The sequence below is a fragment of the Pseudonaja textilis genome, chromosome 2 (assembly GCF_049901715.1).
Source record: "Pseudonaja textilis isolate UNSWEBS1 chromosome 2, rPseTex1.2, whole genome shotgun sequence".
Taxonomy (NCBI): Eukaryota; Metazoa; Chordata; class Lepidosauria; order Squamata; family Elapidae; genus Pseudonaja; species Pseudonaja textilis.
The window spans coordinates 26,450,029-26,476,879 of NC_141991.1; the positions used below are offsets into that span (position 1 = coordinate 26,450,029).

The 26,851-nt window shown below is 39.0% G+C and overlaps 1 protein-coding gene across 3 annotated transcripts in view; it reads left to right on the forward strand.

Moving 5' to 3' along the window:
- Window positions 1–26,851, forward strand: part of PTPRG (protein tyrosine phosphatase receptor type G) — a 683,006-nt gene that overhangs the window by 559,990 nt on the left and 96,165 nt on the right. For all 3 annotated transcript variants that reach the window (XM_026721752.2, XM_026721760.2, XM_087923573.1), the window contains exons 9-10: window positions 20,417–20,601; window positions 24,771–24,879. In XM_026721752.2, coding sequence (XP_026577537.1) covers window positions 20,417–20,601; window positions 24,771–24,879 — 294 coding nt within the window. The remainder of the gene's footprint in view (window positions 1–20,416; window positions 20,602–24,770; window positions 24,880–26,851) is intronic.

The window sequence follows — 26,851 nt, forward strand, 5'->3', positions numbered from 1 at the left end:
TGAGCAGTGTTTCAGCCTGGATGTCCTGGGTTTAAATCTCTGCATTGAAAGAGTTGTCGCCATAGACTATTTCACAAACAGCCCTCCATGAGTGATGATCATACCTTGACAAAGCTTTTTGTCCCTATTTTGTTTGTGCCCTCTGTTCCTGGAAATAATTTGTGCCGTTTACCCAGCTCTGTGCCAAATGGTTGTTTTGGTTGTTGTCCTCTCAGTAATCACATCCCCCTTTTTTATTGCTTGTTTTTGCAGCCTGTGGTATTATATTTTGACAGTTTTATACAGGGTTATGTTATGGTGCCACACAGTTCTTCTCCATATATATTGTAACGATTGAATGGAGATTTGAAGAGTGATTAGTCTTCCAGTTAACTCCATTTTAATCATCTCCTTTCTCGTCTGTTCAGCTGTTCCAGGATATTAGGGTATCCAGCATTTCATGCTCTGATTCAGCTTACCCAAGAAGTAGCCTTTTAATTAGGAGCAGAATGTATTTGTGTGAACGAGAGTGTGGACACATTTCAATAACTTGTTAACCCGAGGTTCATTTATTTATTTATTTATTTATTTATTTCTCTGATCGGTTGGGCCTGTCCAACCCATTGAACTGTACATCCATTACGCTGCTTGTCTTCACAAAATACACTGAGTCACACGATAGCTAATCACATTTTATTGTTGCTGCAGGTCAAAATTGAGTTGCAAAACAGAAACTCATAAATCATATATGAAATTAATTATCAGCCTTATTCCTCTTGGTTTTCAGCATTCTCACATGACATTTTGGCATTCAGCCATGATTTGATTTCATTAGATCAATGCAAAAAGTCCTTTGCTGACGCCTAGAGTTTGTCAATATTTTTACAGCCCTGATATGGTACACCTAAATCATTATAGCCTGCAGAAATCTTGACTTAGAGGATAACATTTTATTTGGAGTATGCATGGGTATGCATATAGCACTTGTCAAGAACACCTTAAAAGATCTGTGTCTTTTCTTGGGCTTATGAGTCCAAGAAAAAACAAGCAGTGCTCCTCATTGCACGATCACAAATGTTCTGTATCACATTTTGCCCTTATATGATTGCATCTCTGCATACTCCTACTAATGATCAAAGTTCATACAATGGCCCTTGGAGAACGGTCTAGTTCCTACCTAGGATTTAATTCTTGTTTGGTTGCTTTATGTTATCTACATAATATGTGCTTTTGGCTCAATGGTTAAAGTGCAGTATTACAGGCTAACTCTGCCCACAGCCTGGAGTTCGATACTGATGGTGCTCAAGGTTGACTCGGCCTTCCATTCTTCCAAGGACCCAGATTGTTGGAGGCAATATGCAAATAATGCTTACATTGCAAAGCACCTATAGAGTGCTGCAAAGCATTATGGGGCTGTATATAAGCCTAAATGCTATTGCTATTGCTATGCTATGTTAATCATGGGAGTCTGAGAGTTATGGTTTATCTAGTCCAGGAATCCATAGGAGAAGACAGATCTAGATCACCCAACTGTTGTTGGAACTGAAAGCAACATTCTGTGGTAAATCCCATATACTGTAATTTAAATACTTAAAAGGCCTTATCAAAAATAAAAATGAAAGCTATGAAGAGATCTCAGCAAACTTCATATATGTATACATGTATGTATATCAAAACAATGTTTAAATTTGATCTGGGGAAAAGAATAACCGTAACTGATATAAGATTTATTGATTTCAGGACTAACATATAGTAGTAAAACCACACCTTCCAAATTAAGTAATAAGGAAAGACCACAACTCATTTAGTGCCATAAAGTTTAATTTCCTTGAGTCTCTACTCCTGGGAAGTACTGATAAGCATTTAACTATTTATTCTTTATTAGTGTCACTGCCTGTTAACGTTATTGATGATACTATCAACACAGCATCTTACCTGAGAATATTTCACTGACTGAAACATTTGGTCAACTCTACAAGCAAGGCCTACATTTAGGGCAGGAATTAATAAGACTGTGTCCATAGCCCTCAATATGTTTAGGACTCCAGCTGTCAAAAAAGCTCAAGCTGCATGCTCTGTGACCAAAAATTATATCAGATGTAGTCTAATATGGAGGCATCCAGTTGCCCATCCTGCTAGGAAATTGTGACATGAAACTCTGCCTCAGAGTTTCAACATTCTTCATTTAAATTATATTTTAAATTATAATTTAAATGAAGAATGTTGAAACTCTGAGGCAGACGATTAGCTAGGTCCCTTGGTGCTTACCTATCCCAGAAAAGAAAATCATCTTTTGGTAAAGTAAACCAATATTCTTTATATCATCTTTTTCTTCAGGCAAAATATACCATAAATTGATATGGGACTATGGATGGTATATAGACAGAGTATCACTCTTTCCCATTGTCCTACTAGTGTCAAAAATAATTTTCGTAATTTGCTTTTCTGTTCTTTTTCTTCTGCATTGAAACATTTTTATCCAGTTTCCTAAAAAAAATTGGTTTTCTCCAGGTTCCTCAAATAATTGGATGCAGGTTGGCTTCTGCCCAATCTCATCATTTTTTCCTTTCTAGAAAGGGAAGACTGAAACACCTTGTCTCTGGAGGAACTGATTTTAGTTTTTCATCTTATGAATTTGCATTTAGGGATATGTGCAAAGTTCCTCTGCTACTATGATCAGCCCACAGCACGGAATCTCACTCTGATCCCTCTTATCTACACTTGAACTGAGCACCACCTCACATTTGCAAGTTCACACAGAAAGTACAAAGAATATTTTTCTTTGACAAACAGTCAGTAACCCTATAAATGCCAAGCACAACTGAATTATTCATAAGGAGTAAAACTAAATATTTGCATATCTCTTTCTGTGGTCTGATAGTATTCAGAATGTATACATTTTTCAACTTAAAATGTGCACGCTGTTTGCATTTTCCTTCTGTTGCAGTGACTTATTGATCAGCATATTAAATGGCATAGCTCCCCACCAAATTGGAATAAACCGATTTTGCAAGTCCAAAATAGGCTGATTTTGCTATTACTATATCAGGTAAATGACTTTTATGTACAAATAAATTTGAAATGCTTGGCTTATAAGAAAAAAAAACTGTTTAATATATCCCATAGTACCTTGTCCTGCAGTTCTTATGCTATGGGACAATATGGGGAGAATTAAGATCAATCTAGATCTAAACTCAAATACTTTGGCCACCAAATGAGAAGGAAGGACTCACTGGAGAAGAGCTTAATGCTGGGAACCATTGAGGGCAATAGAAGAAGAGGACAACAGAGAATGAGGTGGCTGGATGGAGCCACTGAACCAGTAGGTGTGAGCTTAAATGGACTCCAGAAGATGGTAGAGGACAGGAAGGCCTGGAGGAACATTGTCCATGGGGGTTGCAATGGGTCAGACATGACTTCGCAACTAGCAACAATAACAAAATTGTCCTGATTCTTTTAAAAAAATTGATACTTAATTTTATTCTATAGTAAAACAGCATTGTAGGGGCTTCCAAAACACACAAGTGTGTCTGAGAACATACAACAATTGCAAACCCTGTGTTATCCTTCTCCTCTTCCATTATTCTGTTTGAGCATCTCTTGATTTAAAATAATAACTGTTGTTTGCAGAAGCATATTTGTTTTATTGTCACTAAAGCTTTGGGAGTAGGCATGCTGTTGCAAGCTTTACGACATTTTCCCGAAAAGTCCCCCAGAGGTTCTCTTGACAGCAGATATTTTTTTTTTAATATGGCACAGATGCCTGATTGCCTCCCCAAAGGTGCCTGATTGCCCTCACATGGTTTGCCACCCATAGGGATTTGCCTTTATGCGCTCCCTTTAATTGTAGCCCTAGCCTTCTTTAATGACGAATTGTAACTGAATACCTACAAGGTGGTGCTGGCTGTAATCTGCATCTGGAATATTTCTCAAGTCTACCATTGAATCCTCTCTATCTGCACCCTTTCTCTGTTTATAAACGCATTTTGCATCCGATTGGAGCATTGCCAAATTGCTAATAACATTGCATCACTCGTTGTGATTATTTGTTTTGGTGTTGTGATACTTCCTGCGTGGATTTAGAATCGGATGGAATATCTTTTTCTTTCGTGTGTCTTTCTTTATAGAATTTCTTTGATTATCAGGCTGAGTACTATTTCTTGTCTATACAGGTAGACTTCCTCTTAGGTTACTCAGTGATGGTTTGAAGTTATAACAGACTTCACCAGGGCTACTTACGACTCGCATTCAAAGTTCTAACATCTACTATCTGCATTCCCCCCCCCCCATGATCATGTGATTGTATTTTGGGCACCATATATACAGCCATTTGCAGCATCCCAAGGTCACATGGTCTCAGTTTGCTTTTGTGGGGGGCAGGAAACTGGCTTTTTAACGTACAGTTTTCGGCAAAAATTTCCATTGAGGACAATGGATTTGCTTAACAACTGTGGCGTTTGCTTAATGAAAGCCAAAAAAGATTGTAGAATTGGGAGCAGTCATGTGGCGACCCGCTTGTCTTACAATCGTAACTCCGGCCTAAGTCAGGGACTACTTGTATCTTCTTTCTCCAAATTGTTGTCATCCAGATCTGTTAGATTTCAACTTTTGTTTTGCTCAGCCAGTTGAAGTCCAAAACTTGGAGGACACCCCAATGGCAGGAAAAGGTCTTTGTGATGCCTATTGTAGTAGTTAATAACTTGCATAACAGTTACGTGCTTTAGAAAATAAAGCTGAAATAGTAAGGAGGTACAGCTTCTCCAAGTCTGTCCATTTTCTCCTTATAAAGTGCAACAGAATTGCATAGGATATGTGCCTGAATTCCATGACCTTACTCTAAGTTAGGGGTCCCCAACCTCCGGCTATGGACTGGCATCGGGTCACAGAAACCGGTCCACACAAACAAATGAAGCCCCCTCTGCGGGATACAGCAAGCACATGAAACCATGCCCTCTCTGGTCCGTGAAAAACCTCTCCCCACAGAATGGGTCCCTGGAGCCCCAAAGGCCGGGGTCCCCTGCTCTAAGTGATTTCTCCCCTAAGGAACTTCAGAGGACAAAAGAATCGCTTTCCCACTTCCTCCCCTTTTTAGACAGTTGTCAGGACAATCAATTATCATTATTCTTATTTTTCTCTCAGATTTGTTTCGATTACCATTTGTTTCCATCTATCTCAGTCTCAAAACCGTTACATCCTGCACAAAGGAAGAAAGCAAAGCTAGTGATGCCTAACAGTCCTGGAAACAAACACGAAATACAGGCTATATAGAGACTTTAAATAAAGTAAAATGCATACAGATAATCCTCAACTTAACAACAGTTCATTTAGTGACTGTTCAAAGTAACAACAGCAGTGAAAAATGTGACTTATGATCAGTTTTCATGACCATAGATCACATGATCAAAATTCAGATGCTTGGTAATCTATATAATCTCTCTACATATAAGCAAAATACCATTCACGCATCATCACAAAATCTCCAGAACCGTAAAGCCTACAAACTTGAAATTCGGCATGTATGCTCCACTTGACTTCTAGGTGTTCACTAAGAAAGAATTTTTTGAAATGACCATCAGAACATTAGTATTTCATATATTATTAACACGCTCTGATGCTAAGGAGTTCTACTCCCCCTCCCCACCTGAAAAAAAATCTGTTCCAAATGCAAAACACAAGCAGAGGAGAGGAGTTTCAGTTTCAGTTTCACAGCAGCAAGGAACTTTAGTACAGAACAGTTGAGCTAAGCCACGCCCAGGCTCCTTGCTTTCTCCTTCTTGATCACACAGAAAATACTCTTTCAATTTCCAAACAGCCGTCAGCTGTCTCACACACTGACAGGATGCTAGCCAGATGAATACCAATGGATGCTGGTAGACAAAGGCAGAATTTTTTTCCCCTTATTTTCCTCCCCTAAAACTAAGCCCAGCCACATAGTTTCATAGCGAAGCAGGGGTATAGAGCTAGTTAAATCATATTTATGAAGATTGCAGTGTCCTGGGCTCATATGATCCCCTTTTGCCCCCTTCTGACAAACAAAGTTAATGAATGTTTCACTTAGCAACTGAAATTTGGGGCTATATATATGTATATTCTTAAGTTTTCATGGGTATTTATATGTATGGTATTCAGCTTTGTTCAGGTATTTTCTGGACGAACACTATACGGAAGCCTGATGATGGCAGATGAGATTCTGCCGAAACGTTGCTACAATTTTAAAAGCACAACTACAATGATGTGGGAAAATACCCGAACAAAGCTGAATACCATACATGTAAGTACCCGCAAAAACTTAAGAACACACACACACACACACACACACACACACACACGTATGTGTATATGTATGTATGTATGTATATGTATGTATATATATGTGTGTGTATGTGTTTTCTTAAGTTTTTAAGAAAATATATATATATGGTATTCAGCTTTGTTCGGGTATTTTCCCACGTCATTATAGTTGTGCTTTTAAAGTTGTAGCAACGTTTTGGCAGAATCTCATCTGCCATCATCAGGCTTCTGTATTGTGTTCGTCAGTGACCATACATGTAAGTACCCACGAAAACTTAAGAAAACATATATCTATATCTATCTATCTATCTATATATATATGGATCTTTGGTTATTTGGGTTTTCTCCTGCGAAAAATTGGAAGTATTTTGGCGATGTTTCAATGATATCTCATTCATCATCTTCAGGCTTGTGTCTTCGGCTTTGTGCTTCTTGGAGTAATGTGAGCTTGCAGCTGTTTTTTCTTTTAACTGCCAGTAGGAGTGCAAAAAAACAGAAAAAAAAGAAAAAGAAAGAAAAAACAGCTGCAAGATCACATTACTCCAAGAAGCACAAAGCCGAAGACACAAGCCTGAAGATGACGAATGAGATTTCGTCGAAACATCACCAAAATACTTCCAATTTTACACGGGAGAAAACCCAAATAACCAAAGATCCACTTACAAATACCCGTGAAAACCTCAGAAAACAAATATTGCACCTCTACGGGAAGGAAACCACCATCTGACCAGGACTTATGAAAAACTTGAAGTCCAAAGAGCTTCCATTTTATGTGACCTCGCATTCCTACGCAACTGCCGAGATCAAAATTTAATCCCCATAAGCTTCCAATTGAAATTCCACACCAGCACAGCAGCCCTCAAACGCATCCTAAAAAGAACAGAATTGGCCCTAATCAGAAATGAACTTCACATAAAAAGATTCCTCCTAGACCAAATCAACAAAGTTCTCCTCACACTTCACCTCAGACTCAGCAACAAGATTCACTCTGCACTTTGGGACAAATCCAAACAACTTGCTGTCTGGAGAGCTGAAACACAGACCACGCTCAAGACAGACACGCACACCAACAAACTCAGAAAACTACAACGCCAGAAACCAACTCCTCCCCCCTCACATCCACACATGAAACAAACAGTGCACAACATCTCAAACAAGATCCTCACTGAAGCCGAAACCAATGTCCTTTCGAAAGGATTCAACTTTGCTATCGCTCCCAAACACATCCCCACAGAAACCATTATATGCTGAGTTGAAACCAGCTTGACCAAAACCAACCCTGATGATGCTAACAGAATCAGACTCGAAATCACCAACATCCTCTGCACCAGCAAACCACCCAAAAGCAACTTATCCAAAGAAGAACAAACTGCACTACTTAACCTGAAAGAAGACACCAGCATAATAATCCTACCAGCAGACAAGGGCAACGCAACAGTGGTTATGAACACATCTGACTACCAAACCAAGTTAACCAACCTACTCCAAGACCCCACATACAAACCCCTAAACACAGACCCCACCACCTACCTAAAAAAAACCCACCAGATCCAAAATAAAAGCCTCCCCCATCAGCGAAGAAATCCAGCAAAGAATCATACCCAGAGAGAAATCATCCAGATGCCCTAAGCTTTATGGTCTCCCCAAGAAGGAACACAAAGAAGGAACCCCACTTAGACCGATAGTCAGCTCCATAGGCTCACCTCTACAAAACCTAGCCAAATTTCTCTCCAAACAACTACAGCCCTATGCAGAATCCATCAACTCACACGGAAGAAACTCATTCCAGTTCATTGAGATCATAAAGAAACAAAACTTACAACCCAGCGACCTACTAGTGAGTTTCGATGTCATATCCCTCTTCACCCAAGTGCCAATAAAAGAAGCCTTGACAGCCATCCAAAACAAATACAACCCCCCCAAGCACTTCCTAGATCTGACCAACCACTGCCTATCCAATACATACTTTACCTACAATGGACAAAAATACAAACAAATAGAAGGAGCACCCATGGGATCACCCCTCTCACCTGTCATCGCAAACCTCTACATGGAACACTTTGAAACACAAGCTCTAGAAAAATATGATCACAAACCCAAACTCTGGCTCAGATATGTAGATGACACCTTCATAATCTGGCCACATGGGAAAGAAAAACTGAACAACTTCCTCACACACCTCAACAGCTTACACCCCAAAATACAATTCACCATGGAAACAGAAGCTAACAATCAACTTCCCTTCCTAGATGTCTTAGTATACAAAAAATCCAATGGCTCCCTAGGACACACCATCTACCAGAAGAAAACACATACAAACCACTATCTACAAGCACTCTCACACCACCACCCAGCACAGATCAATTCCGTAGCTGAGACACTCATCTCCAGAACAAAATGCTTAGCCAACGAACAACACCTAAAAACCGAACTACACACTCTCACTAACGTACTAACAGCCAATGGATTCCAAAGAAAGAAGATTACCCACCTAATCCAAAAAGAAACCGCAACCAAAATCCAAGACAGAGAACAAGGGAACGGCAAAGCCCTCCTCCCATATATAAAAGGCACTACAGACAAAATCAGCAAGATCCTCCAAAAACACAACATTAAAACAGCATTCTGCACAAACAGAAAAATATCCGCCATCCTAAGAAACCCTAAAGACAAAATCGAGTTAGAAAACCAAGGAGTATACGAAATTCCTTGCACCGCCTGCCCCACCACATACATTGGACAAACTAACAAAAGAATAAGTGCACGCATTGAAGAACACAAGAACTCAATCAAAAAAGAAGAACTGACCTCTTCCCTGGTCCAACACCTCAAAGCCACAGGACATGAGATTGACTTTAAAAATACCAGAACTATCGCCAAAACCGAACACTTCAACAACAGAATAATCAGGGAAGCCCTATGGAAAAACGCCCACACAGCATGAATAAACGAGATGATACCTCCCACCTACCAGCCATTTGGAAACCCGCCCTCATGAACAAACGAGTACCTATTATGAAGAATGACACCAGACGCACACGCATGAGGGCCACACAAGATGCTACCACCACACTTCCATGTAGAAAGCAGACTCACACCCACACAGAAGATGAGACACGACCACGGACCAGAAGCCGTACCGCAGCTGCATCACTACCTGCTTCAAACTCCTCCTACCCATACATGAAGTGAAAAGACGCCCACCATGAAGATGTGGCACGATCACGAACGCGAAGCCAAACAACAGGATCACAGCTTACCAGCTCAAATCCCCCAGCAACTAAGACTAAGCTGAGCACAACCAAGCCCCCACCTAACAGAACACCCCCAACCAATCAGAACACAGCCAAACCCCTACCCAATCAGAGCACAGCCAAGCCCCCACCCAGTCAAGTCACACCCCCACTAGCAGTTAAAAGGAAGAAGCAGCTGCAAGCTCACATTACTCCGAGAAGCACAAAGCCGAAGACACAAGCCTGAAGATGATGAATGAAACTTCATTGAAACGTTGCCTAGATACTTCCAATTTTACATGGGAGAAAACCCGAATAACCAAAGAGAGAGAGATACATACATACATACATACATACATACATACATACATACATTTATACTCCTTGCAGGCAGCTGGTCATTTGCATTCTTTTAGCAGGTCATTAAGGCTACCTGGAGGTTTGTCTGTGTCATCAGAGTCCCCTGAGTGGTGCAAATGGGTGTGGAGCTTTCTTGGAAAGGACTGTGTTGTAAATTGGAAATAGATGGTGTCAAGAGGCTCTGTTGAGAGAGGGCTGCTCAATTTTCACATAGGTGGCCTCTTTAACCCCTCTTTCAAACCAGGGATCTTCTCTGTCCAAAATGTGGACTTTGTTGTGTTAAGAAGAGTAGCCTTTGTCTTTTAAAGGCAGATGGACTGCTGAATCTAGGTCTGGTGTGTTTGTTCTCCTATGTTGTGCCATGCGTTTATGAAGTTGTGTGTGTGTGTTTGTGTTTGTGTGTGCGTGTCTTATAGTCATTCTTTCACAAACACCTGAGGCTGATATCTAGCTAATTACATCCCAGTGAATGCTATCTCTTTAATGGATATTCTCAAAACATCAGCATTTTCCTCCACTGACAGTTTCTATTTATATTGTATTGTCAAACAGATGCTTATCACACTTCAGAACCTCTACATTTGACTTAAAAATTATTTAGCCTTTAAGGTTACATTCCCTTAGTTCTATTAATAATCAAATATATATCAGGGAGGCAAAAAACGGGAAACCCAAAAGATTTTTCAAATATATTTTCTATCTGCTTTCTTTTTGTTTCTCTTTTAAATTGTAGTGTCTAGCACTATGAATTAACTGTAGAATATCTTATATAGTATGTGTGATTGCAGCCTGAATTAAATATAGTATCCCCTATACAATGTGTGATAGCAATGTGAGACATCCTTATATGAGATAGAAAACCACTGATGGAAAATCTCACATAAGGTTCTTCCAAGTAGAACATGACTAGAGTCAAGGATTAGGTTATTAATATATTTAATATGGCATCTTCTCACTTGTTTCATCCCTGTTGCTGTTATGTCCTAAACTACAAATATGATTCAGTTGTGTATTGCATTCGCATACTGTTAATAAGGTCCATTCGCATATCATGTTTAAACTAGAAAGTGGATAGCACATCCCATCCAAACCTCTTCTACATCCTGTGTTTTCTCCCATTCAGTCAATGAAGGGTAAAGGTGTTACTGAATCATAATAAGAATGAGTGCATTTGCTCTAGGATCTAATAGGCATCGTCTCTGCTCAAGCAGAAAATACAGAACATGAAATGGCATGAGTAATCCCCAGACCCAGATAAGAGTTAGCAATAGCACTTAGACTTATATGCCACTTTATAGTGTTTTACAGAGTCAGCCTGTTGCCTCCAACAATCTAGGTCCTCATTTTACCCACCTCGGAAGGATGAAAGGCCGAGTCAACCTTGAGCCTGGTGAGAGTCAATCTGCCGAATTACAGGCAGCTGGCTGCAGCAGAAGTAGCCTGCAGTACTGCACTCTAACCACTGTGTCACCAAGGCTCTAGTAAATTGCTAGTAAATTGTAAATTTTAAACATTCATCATCTGGGGATTACAAGTAGTCCTTGGTTTATGACTAGTCACTTAGCGACAGTTCAAATTTACAATGGACTTCCCCGGGGGTGGGGTACATACAACCCATGTTATGATGGTCAGGGAGGTACAGTTATGCCATCACATTTTGGACACTCAGCACCCAGGCCATATTTATGGCCACTTGCAGCATATTAAAAAGTCACATGAGTGCGTTGTAAGGCAGTTTTTGTCCAAAACCAGTATTTACTTGTGGTTTTCAGTCAAGCCAGCACGTAGTGAATGATTAGTTCACTTAATAACTGTGATGCTTTCCACACACCAGCTGAGGCCTGCAGCGCCAATCAGCTGAGAGGATAAGGAAGAGAAAAGTGCAGCGGCAGATGGGAGGGCCGATCCTATGCTTTTCTCTTCTTTCTCCTCTCAGCTGACCCTTGGGGGCTTTTTTAACTACTGGTTTGGTTGAACCGGGCCAAACCGGTAGCATACCACCACTGCTGCAGACCATGCATCCTCTCTTCTCCTGCTGGCTAGTCCTGATTTAGATAACAGCACAGCATACTTGAGAGCTAATGTTGAGGATTCTGCCTGGGAGATAATAGCCAACTTTGAGATTTGGCCTCCGCAATGGATTGAAATGTTCAGGACAGGAGTTGCTATATTATTTCAGCTAACGGTTCAAGTTATGAACTGAAACAAAGTGGCTTAATTGTTCGGTTCGGAAAAAACTGATCTGCTTGGACATGGATGTTGGGGAAGTCTGTATGTAAAGTGAGGATGGTGTTATTTCCTTTCATTCCCTTCTCTTTCCCACTCCACCTATACTCTGAAGTTAAACCCATGCGGCAACTGGGATTCAACAGAAGCCTGCTTACTATCCACTTCTGTCTGTACTGTGGAGAATCTAGCCATTACACACGAGGGTGCCACTGCATCAGTATATAGCCCTGTAATTATGGCAAGAAGGGCATTTGGCCAACAGGTGCTCTGAAGGCTCCCAGTCAGGCTTATCAGGAATTGGGATGGTTCCATCTCCGGAGATTTCAAAGCTGCCATAACCAGACCTGCAGAACTGCATAGGGACATTTAGCCATTCTTGTTACCTTGCAAATCTCATTTTGCACTAGAAGACAGGCTCTAATAGATTTTGGCATTACTGGCAACTTCATTAAATCATCTGTGTACACAAATGTACTTTTCTTACACAGCCTGTCAACTCTCTTGATAGGGTTGAGATGATTTGTGGCCAACTGTCATGTTCGGGGTCCTATCGTGGAGAGTAGTAAATCGCTACAACTCACCACCAGGAATCATCACCAACTCTTTAAGCTCTTCTTCACCTTTCCCTTACATGTTTTAGTATTCCTACGGTAGAATACACTGGCTTCACACACATAATCCACGTCTTTATTGGAAACACAAAGACATCCTTCAGCGCCCCCTGGATGCAAGACTCATATCCTGCAAGGGGGAGGGGGGAATCCAATCAATTCAGGAAAAAAAAATAGAACTAATTATCCTTGACTTCCAAATATGGTAAATTTCTTAGGGGAAGAAGAAACTCAAATCCTGCATTCCATTGATTCTGTGATTGTATAATCTTATTTCAAGAACATAAATTTCCACATGGCACCCATACTCCAATCATAATTATGATTCTTATCAATAAATTATTTCAAGCAGCTCTGTTTAAAATAATTTATTGATAAGAATCATAAAAATACACCTGCACTCTTCCCCATCCACTGCCAATAGGGTGACCTTTTTTCTCAAAAATAGTTATTCTCCGAGTACAGTCCTTGATTTACAAGATCTTGAATTGTCTGATTGTTAAAGAATCTCATACTGCAAATATGAGAAGGTTGTATCTTCAAGACAGCCTACAAGTTGGACTTCAAGAGAGCTTACAGAGTCATTTGTATGAAAGAGAAGCATACTGTAGACATCCCACAGAAATTGCCTGTCACTAAAGGACGTGTGAATATATAACATTGGCCTTCAGATTTGCAAATAGTCCATCAATCTTGAGAGATTTATCAGTAATATTTTTCATTATTTTCTGGACAAGTCCTAACTAGTCTGTTTGGAGGATTTGTTTATGCATTCTGGGTATCCTGCCTTCCATATTGATCATGTTCACAACTCCTCAAAAGCAGCTTCTATGTTATACTGGAGAAATGTGACTTTAATGTGCCTGTCTAGGATATTATTTCAGATACTGTATTATATTTCCTCTGAAGGAGTTCAAATAGTTCTGGGAAAAATAAAGTCTATTTTATCTTGGGAGCTCCTACACTATCAAAGGTATATGCTTCCTTGGGATTTGCCAGTGTTTACTATAAATTCATTTCTGATTTGTCACTGACAAATTTTATGTCACTGACTCTCTCTCTCGCATCATTGGCTCAGCTTGTCCAGAAGGATATCTCTTTCAGTGAGATTCCAAATGAGCCTTGCATTAACTCAAACAGATATTCGCTTCTTAGCCCCTCATCCATCTTCTCACCTCCGTGTTAGTCAGGCTGAATGTGCCTTGGGAGTTGTGCGTCAGCAATCTGCTCTGAGTTTCCAGGCAACTTCCTCCCTTGTGTATTTTTTTCTTCTCAATAGCTGAACAAAGTTCTCATAGTTTTAAGAAGGAAGTTTCCCTTCGGCCATTTGAAAAACCTGGACCCATTTTCTAGAAATACTTCACTTACTTCTCCTATTCTGAATCAGGTTTCTGAATCCAGGTTGGTTTTTGATCCTTCCAAATATGCACAGGTAGAAAAGAAAGATATTGTAGGCATGGTAGAATTTCTCAGGGAAGGCATGTTGATTATCAACAACCCAAGGTTGCTCAGCTCAAGGCTGAGAAACACAAGGTTAAATATGCTTTAAGGCAATAGGAAAGGCAAGAGAAAGAAGCTCTGTAATTAAATTGCTGCAGATGTGAAAACTGTCTCCATGTTGATTAAAGTGAATTCATCCTAGTATACCACAAGGATTATAGCGGTGCTCTGTCAAGTGTCTGAGAGGCCTTAGCCCAGTTTAGTGAGGGTTCTTGGCATCAAGGAAATATCAGGGTGTAGGCCAGATTAGGGGTAAAAATAATATTCCAGAAGAAGACAGTTGCACACCATTTATGTATTGCTGCCAAGAAAGCTACATAGATGTGTCATAAAACCATCAGTGGTCAAGGATGAAATGAAAATGTTACATCACGCAAACTTTTGCAGTCAAAAAGTATTCCAGTATACACACACACACACACACACACACACACGCACACACACACAGTGCATTTGACTTTTATTTTCTAAATTAAGAACTTTGTATTATTCTCTATGCATTTTCATTCATTCATTAATGTTGATGATTAAAGTAGATTCATCCTAGTATACCACAAGGATTATAGCTGTGCTCTGAGAGGCTAACCCATTAAAATTGGGGTATTTCTGACGTATAAGTTATTAGCTATCCCATCAAAGTTTGTGCTATCAACAATTCTTTGCATCTGAAAATATATCTGCCATATACATATTGGCTACCCTTTGCTGCTGATATGATATCCTTGAAAATGATACTTATAGCTGACGGAATTGCTCATTTCCTGACAGTTAAAACAATTAATCAGTGGAACAACTTGCCTCCAGAAGTTGTAAATGTTCCAACACTGGAAGTTTTTAAGAAGAGATTGGATAACCATTTGTCTGAAATGCTATAGGGTTTCCTGCCTAAGCAGGGGGTTGGACTAGAAGACCTCCAAGGTCCCTTCCAGTTCTATTGTTCTATTCTATTCACAGTTCTTAAAAAAAAGCAAAATGGAGGCTTATAAACGTAATGGCCTCTGCTACAAGCAATCCCTGAGCACCAATCTCCAATTCCATGCCTTCTGAGCATTGGGGAAAAAAATACTGTTTACCAATTGTTTTCATTTTGAAAATTAAATTAGAAAAAGAATAATATAGTCATAACTTTTGGTGGACATGGTATTGTGAATAATTATTGTAATTATTTAATATGAAAATATGTGTTATTCCTAAGCATTTTTAAATGCTTGTGTTACTTGCCTGCCTGTCACTAAAATGCATAGCATTCAGAACAAGTGAAGTGTAGCATAATTTTAGCCAATTGGTGAGTGGGGAATAAGGGATTAAATACAGATAAGATTGAAGTTGCTTTCTAGTTTGTATTTAAAATCTCAGTTTAATTGAGATTGCTGAGCTGAAGTCTCAAATGGATTTTGGTTAAGTGCAAGTCTCAAAAATGTCTAGATTCTGGTTAGTTAACTTTAACACTGAATCGGGATTAAGGGAGGTGGAGAGAGAGAAAAGGAGGGAGCGGGAGAGAGAGAGAGAGAGAGAGAGAGAGAGAGAGAGAAGAAAATAGGAAAGCCCTGTTTGGTCTGGGCAAACCAAACTGAGCATTTTGTTTCTCACAGTGGATAACTAGATGGTTGTGGATGTTTCCAACCAAAAATTGGAAGAGGTCCTCCTACTACTATTGTTGCCATGCATTTGATATTTGGAGATAGCCTTCCCTCAAAGAAGAGCCAATGTCAAAATGGCTGTCAAAAGACCTTTGTGAAAAAGAGCCGCGGTGGCGCAATGATTAGAATGCAGTATAGCTGGCTACTTCTGCTGACTGACTGCAATTTGGCAGTTTGAATCTCACCCAGGCTCAAGGTTGAGTTAGCCTTCCATCCTTCCGATGTGGGTAAAATGAGGATCCAAAATTGTTGGGGACAATGTGTTGACTCTGTAAAACCACTTAGAGAGGAGGGCTGTAAAGCTCTGTGAAGCGGTATATAAGTCTAAGTGCTATTGCCATGGCTATTTATCCAACCTGCTTTTAAAGCCATTCAGAATAATAGTCATTGTCCCATCATGTGCTAATGAATTCCAATAGTTAATTATATGCTGTAGGAAGAAGTCCTTTCTTTTATCTCTTCTAAATCTCCTTCCTGTACGCGAGTCCAATTGTATTTTGAGGGGAGGAACTTGTCTCTGACCATTTATTCCATATTGTACATGATTCACACCTTGATCATATCTTCCTTCTGTTTTCTTTTCTCTGTGCGAAAGAATTCCATATATTCTTTTTGTAAAGTAGATGTTTCAGCCAGAGGGGATATTCAGCAGGTTCTGACCAGTTCTGGAGAACCGGTAGCGGAAATTTTGAGTAGTTTGGAGAACCAGCAAATACCACCTCTGACTAGAGATTTTACAGTATTCTTCCTCTGCCACATCCACAGAACCAGTGGTAAAAAAAAATTGAATCCCACCACTGGACTTTCAGCCCTCTTTTTGTTTTGATACCCTCTTTGTCACTGTTCTGTTTTCTTTTTTTGAATATCTCAGGTACAGATTTACTATCGATTTATATAAAGGCATTCCATTGATGTCAGTTCCCTTTCCCTTGCCTTCACAGCCGTTACGCACAGATTCTACAAGTTCAATAAGCTATCTACTGTTTCACCAATATTTTCCCCCCAGAAAGATTATAGATAACCCAGTCCCCATGTACTGTATATATGTGAAGTTAAGATTCCCCACCCGCAATGAAATCACTTTACACTTCACTTAAATTGAACTGCATAAGCCATTGAAATGAATGTTCATCTAATTCAAGAGATCCGTCTGGAACGTCTCACGTTTCGTTTTTCACCATCCTGAATACTATGATGTCATCTGCAGAGTTGGCCAGCTCAGTGTTAGCCTCCATATCATGATCATTTATGGACACAGATCTTTGAGAAACTCTACTTCTTGCTTCCTTCCTTTCTCTGAGAAAATTGCCCCTCTATTTTGATTCTTTGAGCTTTTTAAACTGGTTTACCACTTAGTGAAAGGAAAGTTTCTATTACTCTGTTCCAATTTCAAGACAGGGTTGTCTATCTGTTCCTATCTTCTATCTATAGTAAAGGCAGTTGCAAATCCAAAATCCTCTCATGAATTTCTTGTCTTCTTTCAATATCCCTTTAATTCTTCATTGTCTGGTGGCCCAATCACCCTCTATGGGGTTTACTTTTGGGGGCAGGGCTGTTTATTGTTTTGCACATATGTTTAAAAGCTTCTGATTGTTTTTCTTAATGGCTTTTTGACTTGGGTTCTTTTTCTATGTATCTTTTTACCATCTGCACAATATTTTTGCCAGGACTTCTGTTCCGTTTTATTCTCCTCATTTGGGCAGGCTTCTCATTTCCTGCAGGAAACCTTCAATAACTTTTACAGCTTTCTAGCTATTACTAAAAAAAGGCATGCTGGCTCTTCCCACATTTGATTGGCCCATTCTGATACTTTATTCCAGAGGAGTTTCAAAAATTGAGAAGTGAAGATACTGTGAAGAAATTTACCCTCTTGACTTCATTTTTCAGATTCTTTCACCAGCCTCCTCATTTTTTACATGAGAAAAAAGGACAACAAAACTTCCTAATTCCACTATGTAGATTAACAGCTATTGAATGTGATTTGCAGATATAATGTACAGAGATGAGTTTACAAACTGGACGGATGCCATAAAGTCACATGTTTCTCACCATTATTGTGGGTTCACGGCCTCTCCCTTGTAGACCATCAGCACGTAACCTCTGCATGCTTTGTTCAGTTCTTTCAATAAAGCTTTCCATTTTCTTCTTCTTAAATTAAAATAGAATAGAATAGAATAGAATAGAATAGAATAGAATAGAATAGAATAGAATAGAATAGAATAGAATAGAATAGAATTCTTTATTGGCCAAGTGTGATTTGGACACAAAAGGAATTTGTCTTGGTGTAAATGATCTCAGTGTACATAAAATAAAAGATACATTCATCAAGAGTCAAGAATCATAAAATAATAATAGTCATAGGGTACAATAAGCAATCATGTGAAATACTCTCTAATGGTTTCTTTATTCTTAAATTAATGTAAGGAAGTTATGGTTCTCAGTCATTTTTCATGGGCATCCATCTCTTCAGATATATTACATAGAATAATATAGAATATAGAAGGTGTAGAGAAAGACTTGCAAAGAAAAGGGAGATGTGAGAGTGCAGAGCAACGTTCCTCTTAATTTTTTGATAACTCCAGCAAAATAAATCCAAATCCCTAACTGTTTTTCCTATGGGTCATAAGCTTTTCAAAGAAAATATTTATTGAGCCTCAAAGGTGAACTACAATTGCTAATATAGCCACTCCTCCCTCTACACTAGCCCATGATGTAGCTTGCAGTATGGGTGTTATGAATCCTTATGGCCAATCAAAGGATATGAATGTTAAGAATCCAAAGGCCAACCATTGTACCAATGCTGGAGAAGGACTTTGAATGGTAAAATGACAGTGTACGCCAAGGGTGTCTAACCTTGGCAACTTTAAGACTTCCAGGGCTAGCTCTGCTTGAATTCCACAGCTAGCTCTGCTTGAAGTCCAACAAGCTTTAAAGCTGCCAAGATTACCCTATTGACCTTTGGGATATGGTCAGGGGGACTCTTAACTACACCCCATTATCTGATATTCTCGTGGACCATGGATTTAGAATTTTTCAAGAGCATTTCAAAGTCTGAATCATGGATTCCTATCTTAAAATAACTATTTATAACTGGGGGGAGGAGATGTGATTTTTATCAGTAGCCTATTAGTGCCACCTAGCGTTCAGCATTAAGATATATTTATTTCTGAGTGTAGGAAAAGATGGTTCCTGTGTGATTCAGAGATTCAGCAATTAGTTTTACAAAAATGGCATATCCTTTCATCTGATTTCCTCTTAGAACTGGTATATATTTACACTTGGGTTTTTCCTCATAAATTTATCATTGCTGAGTTATGATCTCTATTCTGGCCATTCCTTAATATTAAAAATAACTTGCTGTGGTTACAGTGATTTCTTCTACAGCTGAAAATCCTGTAGGATGATCTATACTCACAAATTTATAATCATTATAAAATATAGACTTCCGTAAGGTGCTTCACACCTATTATGCTACAGCTAGCAGAATATCATAGCAATAAGTGCAAAGAAATTCTGGAAATTAGTCCCAGTTTTGAGTCATAGTATTACTTTTGCAGCAACTCACGTGGTGGATTAGAAATTGAATGAATGGAAGATGGAGGGAGGGAGAGAGAGAGAGAGAGATGGGTGGGTAAGTGGGTAAGTAGATAGATAGATAGATAGATAGATAGATAGATAGATAGATAGATAGATAGATAGATAGATATGTGCCTTTCAGATTCAATTGTTAGGCAATTTGTTGTTAAACCTGAGAAAGGGAAATGTGCATCTAGATTCCTTGCCCAACAAATAAATTGATATCCAAATTTAAGAGGTCAAAAGGAGTGTTTCATTCTCAAAATATACTCAGGCAACAATATTCATAGTACTTTCGTTAACAGACATTGCAGGGTTGATAATGTTGTTGTAAATGCACTTTGTTAAAAGAATGTAAGGCAATTAGCCACGGTGGTACAGTTGTTAGAGTGCAGTACTGCAGGCTACTTCTGCTGACTGCCGGCTGCCTGCAATTTGGCAGTTTAAATCCCATCAGGCTCTAGGTTGACTCAGCCTTCCATCGTCCCAAGGTGGGTAAAATGAGGACCCAAAATTGTTGGGGACAATATGCTGACTCTGTAAAACCACTTAGAGAGGAGGGCTGTAAAACACTGTAAAGCAGTATATAAGTCTAAGTGCTATTGCTATTATGCCATCTTAATGATTCTGATTATTTTATTTATGCCTGGATCGGCATTAATTATATTTTCTCTTGCTTTGATATAAAATGAAAACTTCAAAAATAAAAGCATGGTCAGAAGAGCTTACTTTAAGCAACTTTCCTCAAATTCCTCTTGAGGCAATAGAGATACAAGCGTCTCAGAAACTGCATGACTGAAATTCTAGATTTCGATGTTTCTTGTTTATATTATCATTATGTCACAATAATTGTACGTATGTGCATAATTGGCTGGATACAATTCAAGATCAAGGTCTGACTGCAAAATTATTTTTTTGTACAATTCTCCGGCAACTGTTATCTCATCTCATATCCTGACAGTATATATCATGTTTTGCTCTTTCTCCTTTTGTCTAGTTTGCAGTACCCCTCCTGTCAATATGAAAGTGAAACTCGTTAACAGAACAGCCTTGCTGGTGACCTGGAATCAACCAGAGATTATCTATCATCCACCCATTATGAACTATATGATTTCCTACAGTTGGAGTAAAAATGAAGATGAAAAAGAGAAGACATTCACTAAGGACAGTGACAAGGACCTGGTAAAGCTGCAGCCATCTGACATTGCCCTTATATTTAACATAACTTTCCTGTCCTCCATGGAAATTATGGTTATAAAACGTCTAGGGACTTGAGCTAGTTTTCAAATTTGCACTGAGTTCTGTTAACCCATTTCATTATAAGAAACCACCTTTATGTCATTCTTTCTATAAATGGTTTAGAGCAGGGGTCTCCAACCTTGGCAACTTTACGACTTTTGGACTTCAACTCCCAGAAGTTGAAGTCCACAAGTCATAAAGTTGACAAGGTTGGAAACCCCTGGTTTAGAATACAGAGTACTGTCTATCAGGAAAGTTCAAAGAAGTTGCCCCTTAGGAATCCAGTTTGGATGGTTGTACTAAAGTCAATGTCTTCTTCCTATACTTTATCTGGAATGCCCATCTAAGATTTCCTTAAAGCAGGGGTGGGCAAACTTTTTGGCTCGGGGGCCTCATTGACTTTTAAAATTTGACAGACGGGCCGCCACCTGGTGTCGAAATGCCTGTCATTACAAGTCAAAATCAAATGAATGCAATCATTCAACCATTCACATCAAACCTTAATTCTGTACCAATCTTCGGCGAGCCGGATTAAAAAGACCAACGGGCCAGATGTGGCCCCTGGGCCATAGTTTGCCCACCCCTGCCTTAAAGGGAAACTAATGGCCTTACAAAGTATTGGCAGTACCCCGGGACTGTTCACATTTACAGGGTTAAGTTTTCAGAATCATCTGTGGCTAGAGCCTGGAAGGAATTGGCTTCACAGGAAGCCTATTCTTTGCTTTCTGAGTATAGTGATTGTGTAATGAAGAAGCCACTAAAGATTTAACAAGAAACATCAGCACCACTCATGGAAATCCACATGTAGGTTGGAATATCCACCCAGGGACAAGTGGCGATTACCAATGTCCTTAAAATTCCACACATAAAGAAGGAGAATGACACATTACATTTTGTGAGGGCTCCGTTTACTGTTAATCAAAGAAAGTCTCTGGAATAATGTAATCAGTCATTGTATGTGCACATAAAAATACAACTACAGTGAGTTAAATTCCTAATGGTAGTTATCTTTTCCCCTTTGCAAATACATCCTCCTTGGGTGCCATTCAGTCAGTTTTAGAATAATATGTTTCTTATTCTTTCTTAGATTAAGGCTCTTTTATACTTTTTTTTTTCATTTCTGCTTTCAATTCCCCCCAGAAGTTGTTATCTGGGTCATATGAGGGAATCTAGTGCTTCATCAAATCATAAAGCAATCTTGCTGAAGGAGTTGTAAAGGTTAGGACTTTGTCATTTTAAACTTCTCATCTTTTCCCCACCCACCCCTTAAGAGAAAAACTCCTTTATCCTTTTAATGAATAATAAAGACAGCGAACATTAATCATGAGAATTATTTAGTCACAAACGCAGGAACATTTTCCAAGGTGTATCTGTGGCCCATGATCCATTCCCTGGGCTCCTTCAGGATTGATTGCTTAGCTGTTAGGAATGCTAGACTAACTGGCATTCAGAAGCCAGGCCTTCCAGCCAACTTCAGTGGCCAATCCAAATGGACATTTTTAATTTTAACTGGCTGTTTCAGCTGTTGCATCATGCATATTTCCTTTCCTGTGTCTTCAGTATAATTATTCCCTAAAGTTTACTCTTGCACTATCGTGGAGAGAAAATAAAACAATAGGGTGCAAACGTTCTCACTCTCTGTGGGCAATCAGGCCACAAGAGAGTGGCAAGGCCTGTCTCCCAAACTGACCTAACCTGTGTTCATTCTAGCTTATCCACTTGCAAATCTACTTCATCCCACTTCCGCATTAATTTCAGGTTCTTTTAACTCTCATAGATTTTGCATTTAAACACACATATTTTCAAACACATGTGTTGTGCTTCTCATGGTAATGTACAATTAAGTACATTATCTAAAACACACTCCTTAAATCCATGCTGAGGCATTATTGCTGAATTACACCAGTCAGAGAAGTATAAAAATCCAAAGGAGAGTTCTTTCGTGGTGTATGCATTAGAACTTTTTCTTCCCACAAAAACTAAATAATTGTTTCTTTTGACCAGCAACTACTTATTTCATTTTATTTTTTTGCATATGACTTTGAGGATCTCGTAAAAGGACCCTAAATTCTTTTGCAAATAACAGCTGAAAGGAAGATTTTCCTTTCACGTTTCCTTTATCCAGCTCGGCCTTCAGTTATTGGAAGGTTCAAAGAAAGCCTATAAAATCAACTACTAGCTTTATTAGGAAAGAAAGGACTGATATATAGCCGGTGCATCATGTCATCATTGTGACATCATTACACACATGAGACAGCTAAACAGGTCAGTGATAGATGTCAAAATCCGAGCACATAACTACATCATTTGTGAAATGAAATCATGATGCATGTGTCAACATTTTGGTGTCTTGATGACTTGTTATGGAAGCCTAAGGGACCAGGTAGAATTATCTCTTGGCTGAAATAAACTATAACAGCCCAGAGAAGAATCTAATAAAATTGACATCAGTTTGAAATTCTGCACCTTTTCAGGTTTTTCTTGTACTAGCTTTGGAATCAGAGGCAAATTATCATGGAAAGGTACATAGAGCCAGCATTGGGTGGCAGTCAAAATGTTAGACTAGAAGCAAGGAGACAAAAAGTCTCGTCCCTCAACCATGGAAATCGACTGTTGACTTTGGTCCTGTTATTCTACCTCACAATGCTGTTGTTGCGGTTGTAGTAGAGGAGATGGCATCACGTATGCCTTCTTGCACTCCTGAGTGAAAAGTGGAATATAAATCTAATCATGAATGAAGGCAAATATAAATTAATAATAAATAAATTATTATAAAACTAATCAGTCCTCATGGCAAAGAAATAAAAATCCAGATCAATCTTCCATATAGCCATTTTTTTTCCAAATAGCAGTATCAGTTGTATTTCTTCAAACATTTATAAGCATCTTTGGCGCCTGAAGCACTCTATAAGGAAATAGACCATGGGCCTTTCAGATGCTATTAAATTAGAACTCCATCACTCACCATAGAGAATGTTGGCTGAGGCTGCTAAAAATTGTGATTCAGCAACTTCTGGTGGAGAAAAGAAATTCGGACTTTGATGCCACTATCAATGTCTCCTACAGGTATTCAGTATTCAGATCTAAAGCAGGCATAGTGTTTTGGATCTTGAGTGGGCCTCTTTCCTGCTAGAGCCATATGTTTTTTGTTTTTTTTTTTCACCTAGTATCTGCAAGGACTTCGGAAAATAGCAGCTTGAGCTCATCAAGCGTTAAGAAAAGCGTGACAGGATGGATGCGCCCTGTCACCATCTCTGTAATGCTTCTTGGTTTCAAATGCAGATTTTCCTAAGAACATGCGGCTATGCGCATCCAAGAGAAAGTATGAATCCTTCAAGAAAGTGCCTGTAGGATCATTGAAGCTGGCCACGCCAAATCCATGGTATTTTTGCCAGCTTCAGATTCTGCTGGGAACTAAATACTGCACATCTCTAATATCTTCTAGTAATGATTTAATCAGTATTCCAATTCCTAATGTAGGGGCATACAGTCATAGCTCGGTACTCATCTGCTTTAAAATGCGTCAGATTTGATACCCAATGCATTTTGATGTGAACATTTTGTCCCAGTACTCATTGTTTGTTTGGTATTCGACATGCAAGCTAGATCTTGGTGGTGTTGGCTGCCTTGTGACTCACAAACCTTTCTGGCCAAAACAAAGGGTCACATGTTCAGTCATGTGGTTTGTTTGGTACTCAATGTTTTTACTACTCAATGTGCCTCCCAGAACCAATTAATGACAAGTACCGAGGTACCACTGTCTATGAGGACAGGTATTTGCTATTACCTCTTTTTTCATCAGTAGATGACCTTATAATATTATGAAATCTGGCTAACTTGGCTTGAACCATGGTTCAAAACATTTTATCTCCAATTAGGGTTTATTTGCTTCTTTTACAGAAAGGGTAACGCTTCTTACTGCCCGAAGTGTGACATTGCACTTTTCTCTATTTTGGCACTATTCCTTTACTGTGGACTTTCTCTTCTGTTCAAATAAATTTGCCATTCCCATAAAATGTATTCTAAGTATATTTTTTTATGTTTTACAGACTGATCATTCAGCATCCTGTTGGGAGGGATAAAACTGAATAACATCTATTTTTTTTAAACAGAAAGCCATCATTAGCCATGTCTCATCTGACATCCTTTATCTGTTCAGAGTTCAAGCAGTTTGCCGAAATGACATGCGCAGTGATTTTAGCCAGACGATGCTCTTTCAAGGTAATACCATCCAAATTTCCTATACCTCCGTAATGTTCTCTCAACCAACAAATTATATAAGGGGAAAAAATAAGTGTGCAAGCAGCTGTAAGGTTTAGGAACTGTGCTTGCCTTCAACTGTGCTTACATCGACTCAAGGGAAGTAGCAACATTGCTTAAAGAGGACGACTTTACTTGTTTAAGTTATAGTATCATGAGCTCGCAAGATACTGAATTTTCTTCCAAGCTTGGAGTCTCATTGCTACTGAAACAGAAGTGAGCAGTAATCATCAGTGTTGGCTACCCATGTACACTGAGAGTTTGGAGGCAGTGTGCATTTGCAGTTCTTGCTTCCTGTGGTTTGGTGGCCTTGAATAAAGATGTATTTCTACATTAAATTATCTCTGTGCTTGAGGATCATCTCAGTAGGGAGGAATTCCTTGCTCTACTTTCCCTAAGCTGTATTTGCATCCTGTATGTGATCTTGCTCAACCACAGCACTACCATTAAGTTAAATACCTTTATCTGTATTAGCCTTTTTATAGCTCAATGTCACTGAGGACTCACGATAGAGGAGATGCTACATGAATTCTAACAAGCAGTGTCAGATCCAGGAAGCAGCAAACATCTAATTTCCCAGGAGATTTATAGAGGGATATGTAACCATCTTGAAAAGGTGCTCCTGGAAGGCAAGGATTTTCTTAATGGTAGAAAGTTGAAAAGCAAAAACCATTAGAAGATTCCATCTGTATATTGAAATACCTTGGTGTGTGCATGGAGGTTTTTGGATCTCATTCAGCAGCCTCCCAAAGAAGCAAGGTTCAAGTTCCCACAGATAGAAAGTACTTTGGGCCACTCATTATCTCTCAGGCCAACTCACCTTGCCCTGTTACTGTATGAATATACTATGAGGGAAAGTACCTCATAGAGGAAAGGTGGATATAACAAATGCATAAATTCTGGTTTTTCTGATTTTTCCCCCGTATGTGACTGAGTGAAGCAGACAGCAGAATTGATGTTCCAACTGTTTGTTTACTGAGGATGTGAATAGCTTTGATGGATTTTTGTCATATACCAAGTCTATCTAAGTAGTTTAATAGGTTTGAAATAAATGGGCCTGTCATGCTGAAAAACAGGGAACTGTTAGCTTGGAACAGGAAAGAAGGATTCCTTTGGTACAGAATTACATCAATTAATCCTTGTTCTTTCCTTTGGGCTTTCCACCATGTTAAAAATGCACCACAAGAGATTCTTCAGCCCCATTTTTTTTTAATGGGGACTGGTAGTAAACTCACCCTAGCACAGCTGCTTTTATTAAGAATTAAAAGTATTTAAATCAGAAAGGATAACTTTTTTATTTTGTGGGTGTTTATTATACTGAAGCTATGGGAAGTCATACTGGTCAAGGTTGCTTGTTCAATTCCAGAAACAGTAGTTTGAAGACTAATCTTCTAGTTACCTAATACCTGTAATTTCTGTTGCTCCCAATAGTCTGTCTGTCTGTCTGTTTATTTATTTAACCTTGTTTATGTAAAGAAGCATAGTTACAGTTTATTTTTGTTTTTGTTTGTTTAAAATTTTAGAATTTATAAATTATGTCTTATAATGTTATTTTGTTTATATGGAAACTTTTTGATGTAGTGAACCATGCATTATATTGTAAGCATCAAAAGGTAGCATCTCCTATCTGGTTTTACAGCCTGCTTAGTTTAACAAGTAGCACGGTACCACACTCATTAAGATTGCTTTCATGGCACTTATCTAAAATTGCCTCACTGTGTGTTTTGTATAGTTAATTGGCACTCAGATTTAAATAGCAAGGCGCCAGTTTATTTTAAAGCCAATTTCCGTAATCTATGGCCTCTTGATCTGTTGGAAATGCAGCTTCCTGAACTCCAAATATATCTAGAGGTTGGGAAAGTCTACTATGGAAATTATATGCTGGTAGAGAAATAAAGGAGGTTACAATTAACCGGAAAGTGTTTTGGTTGAG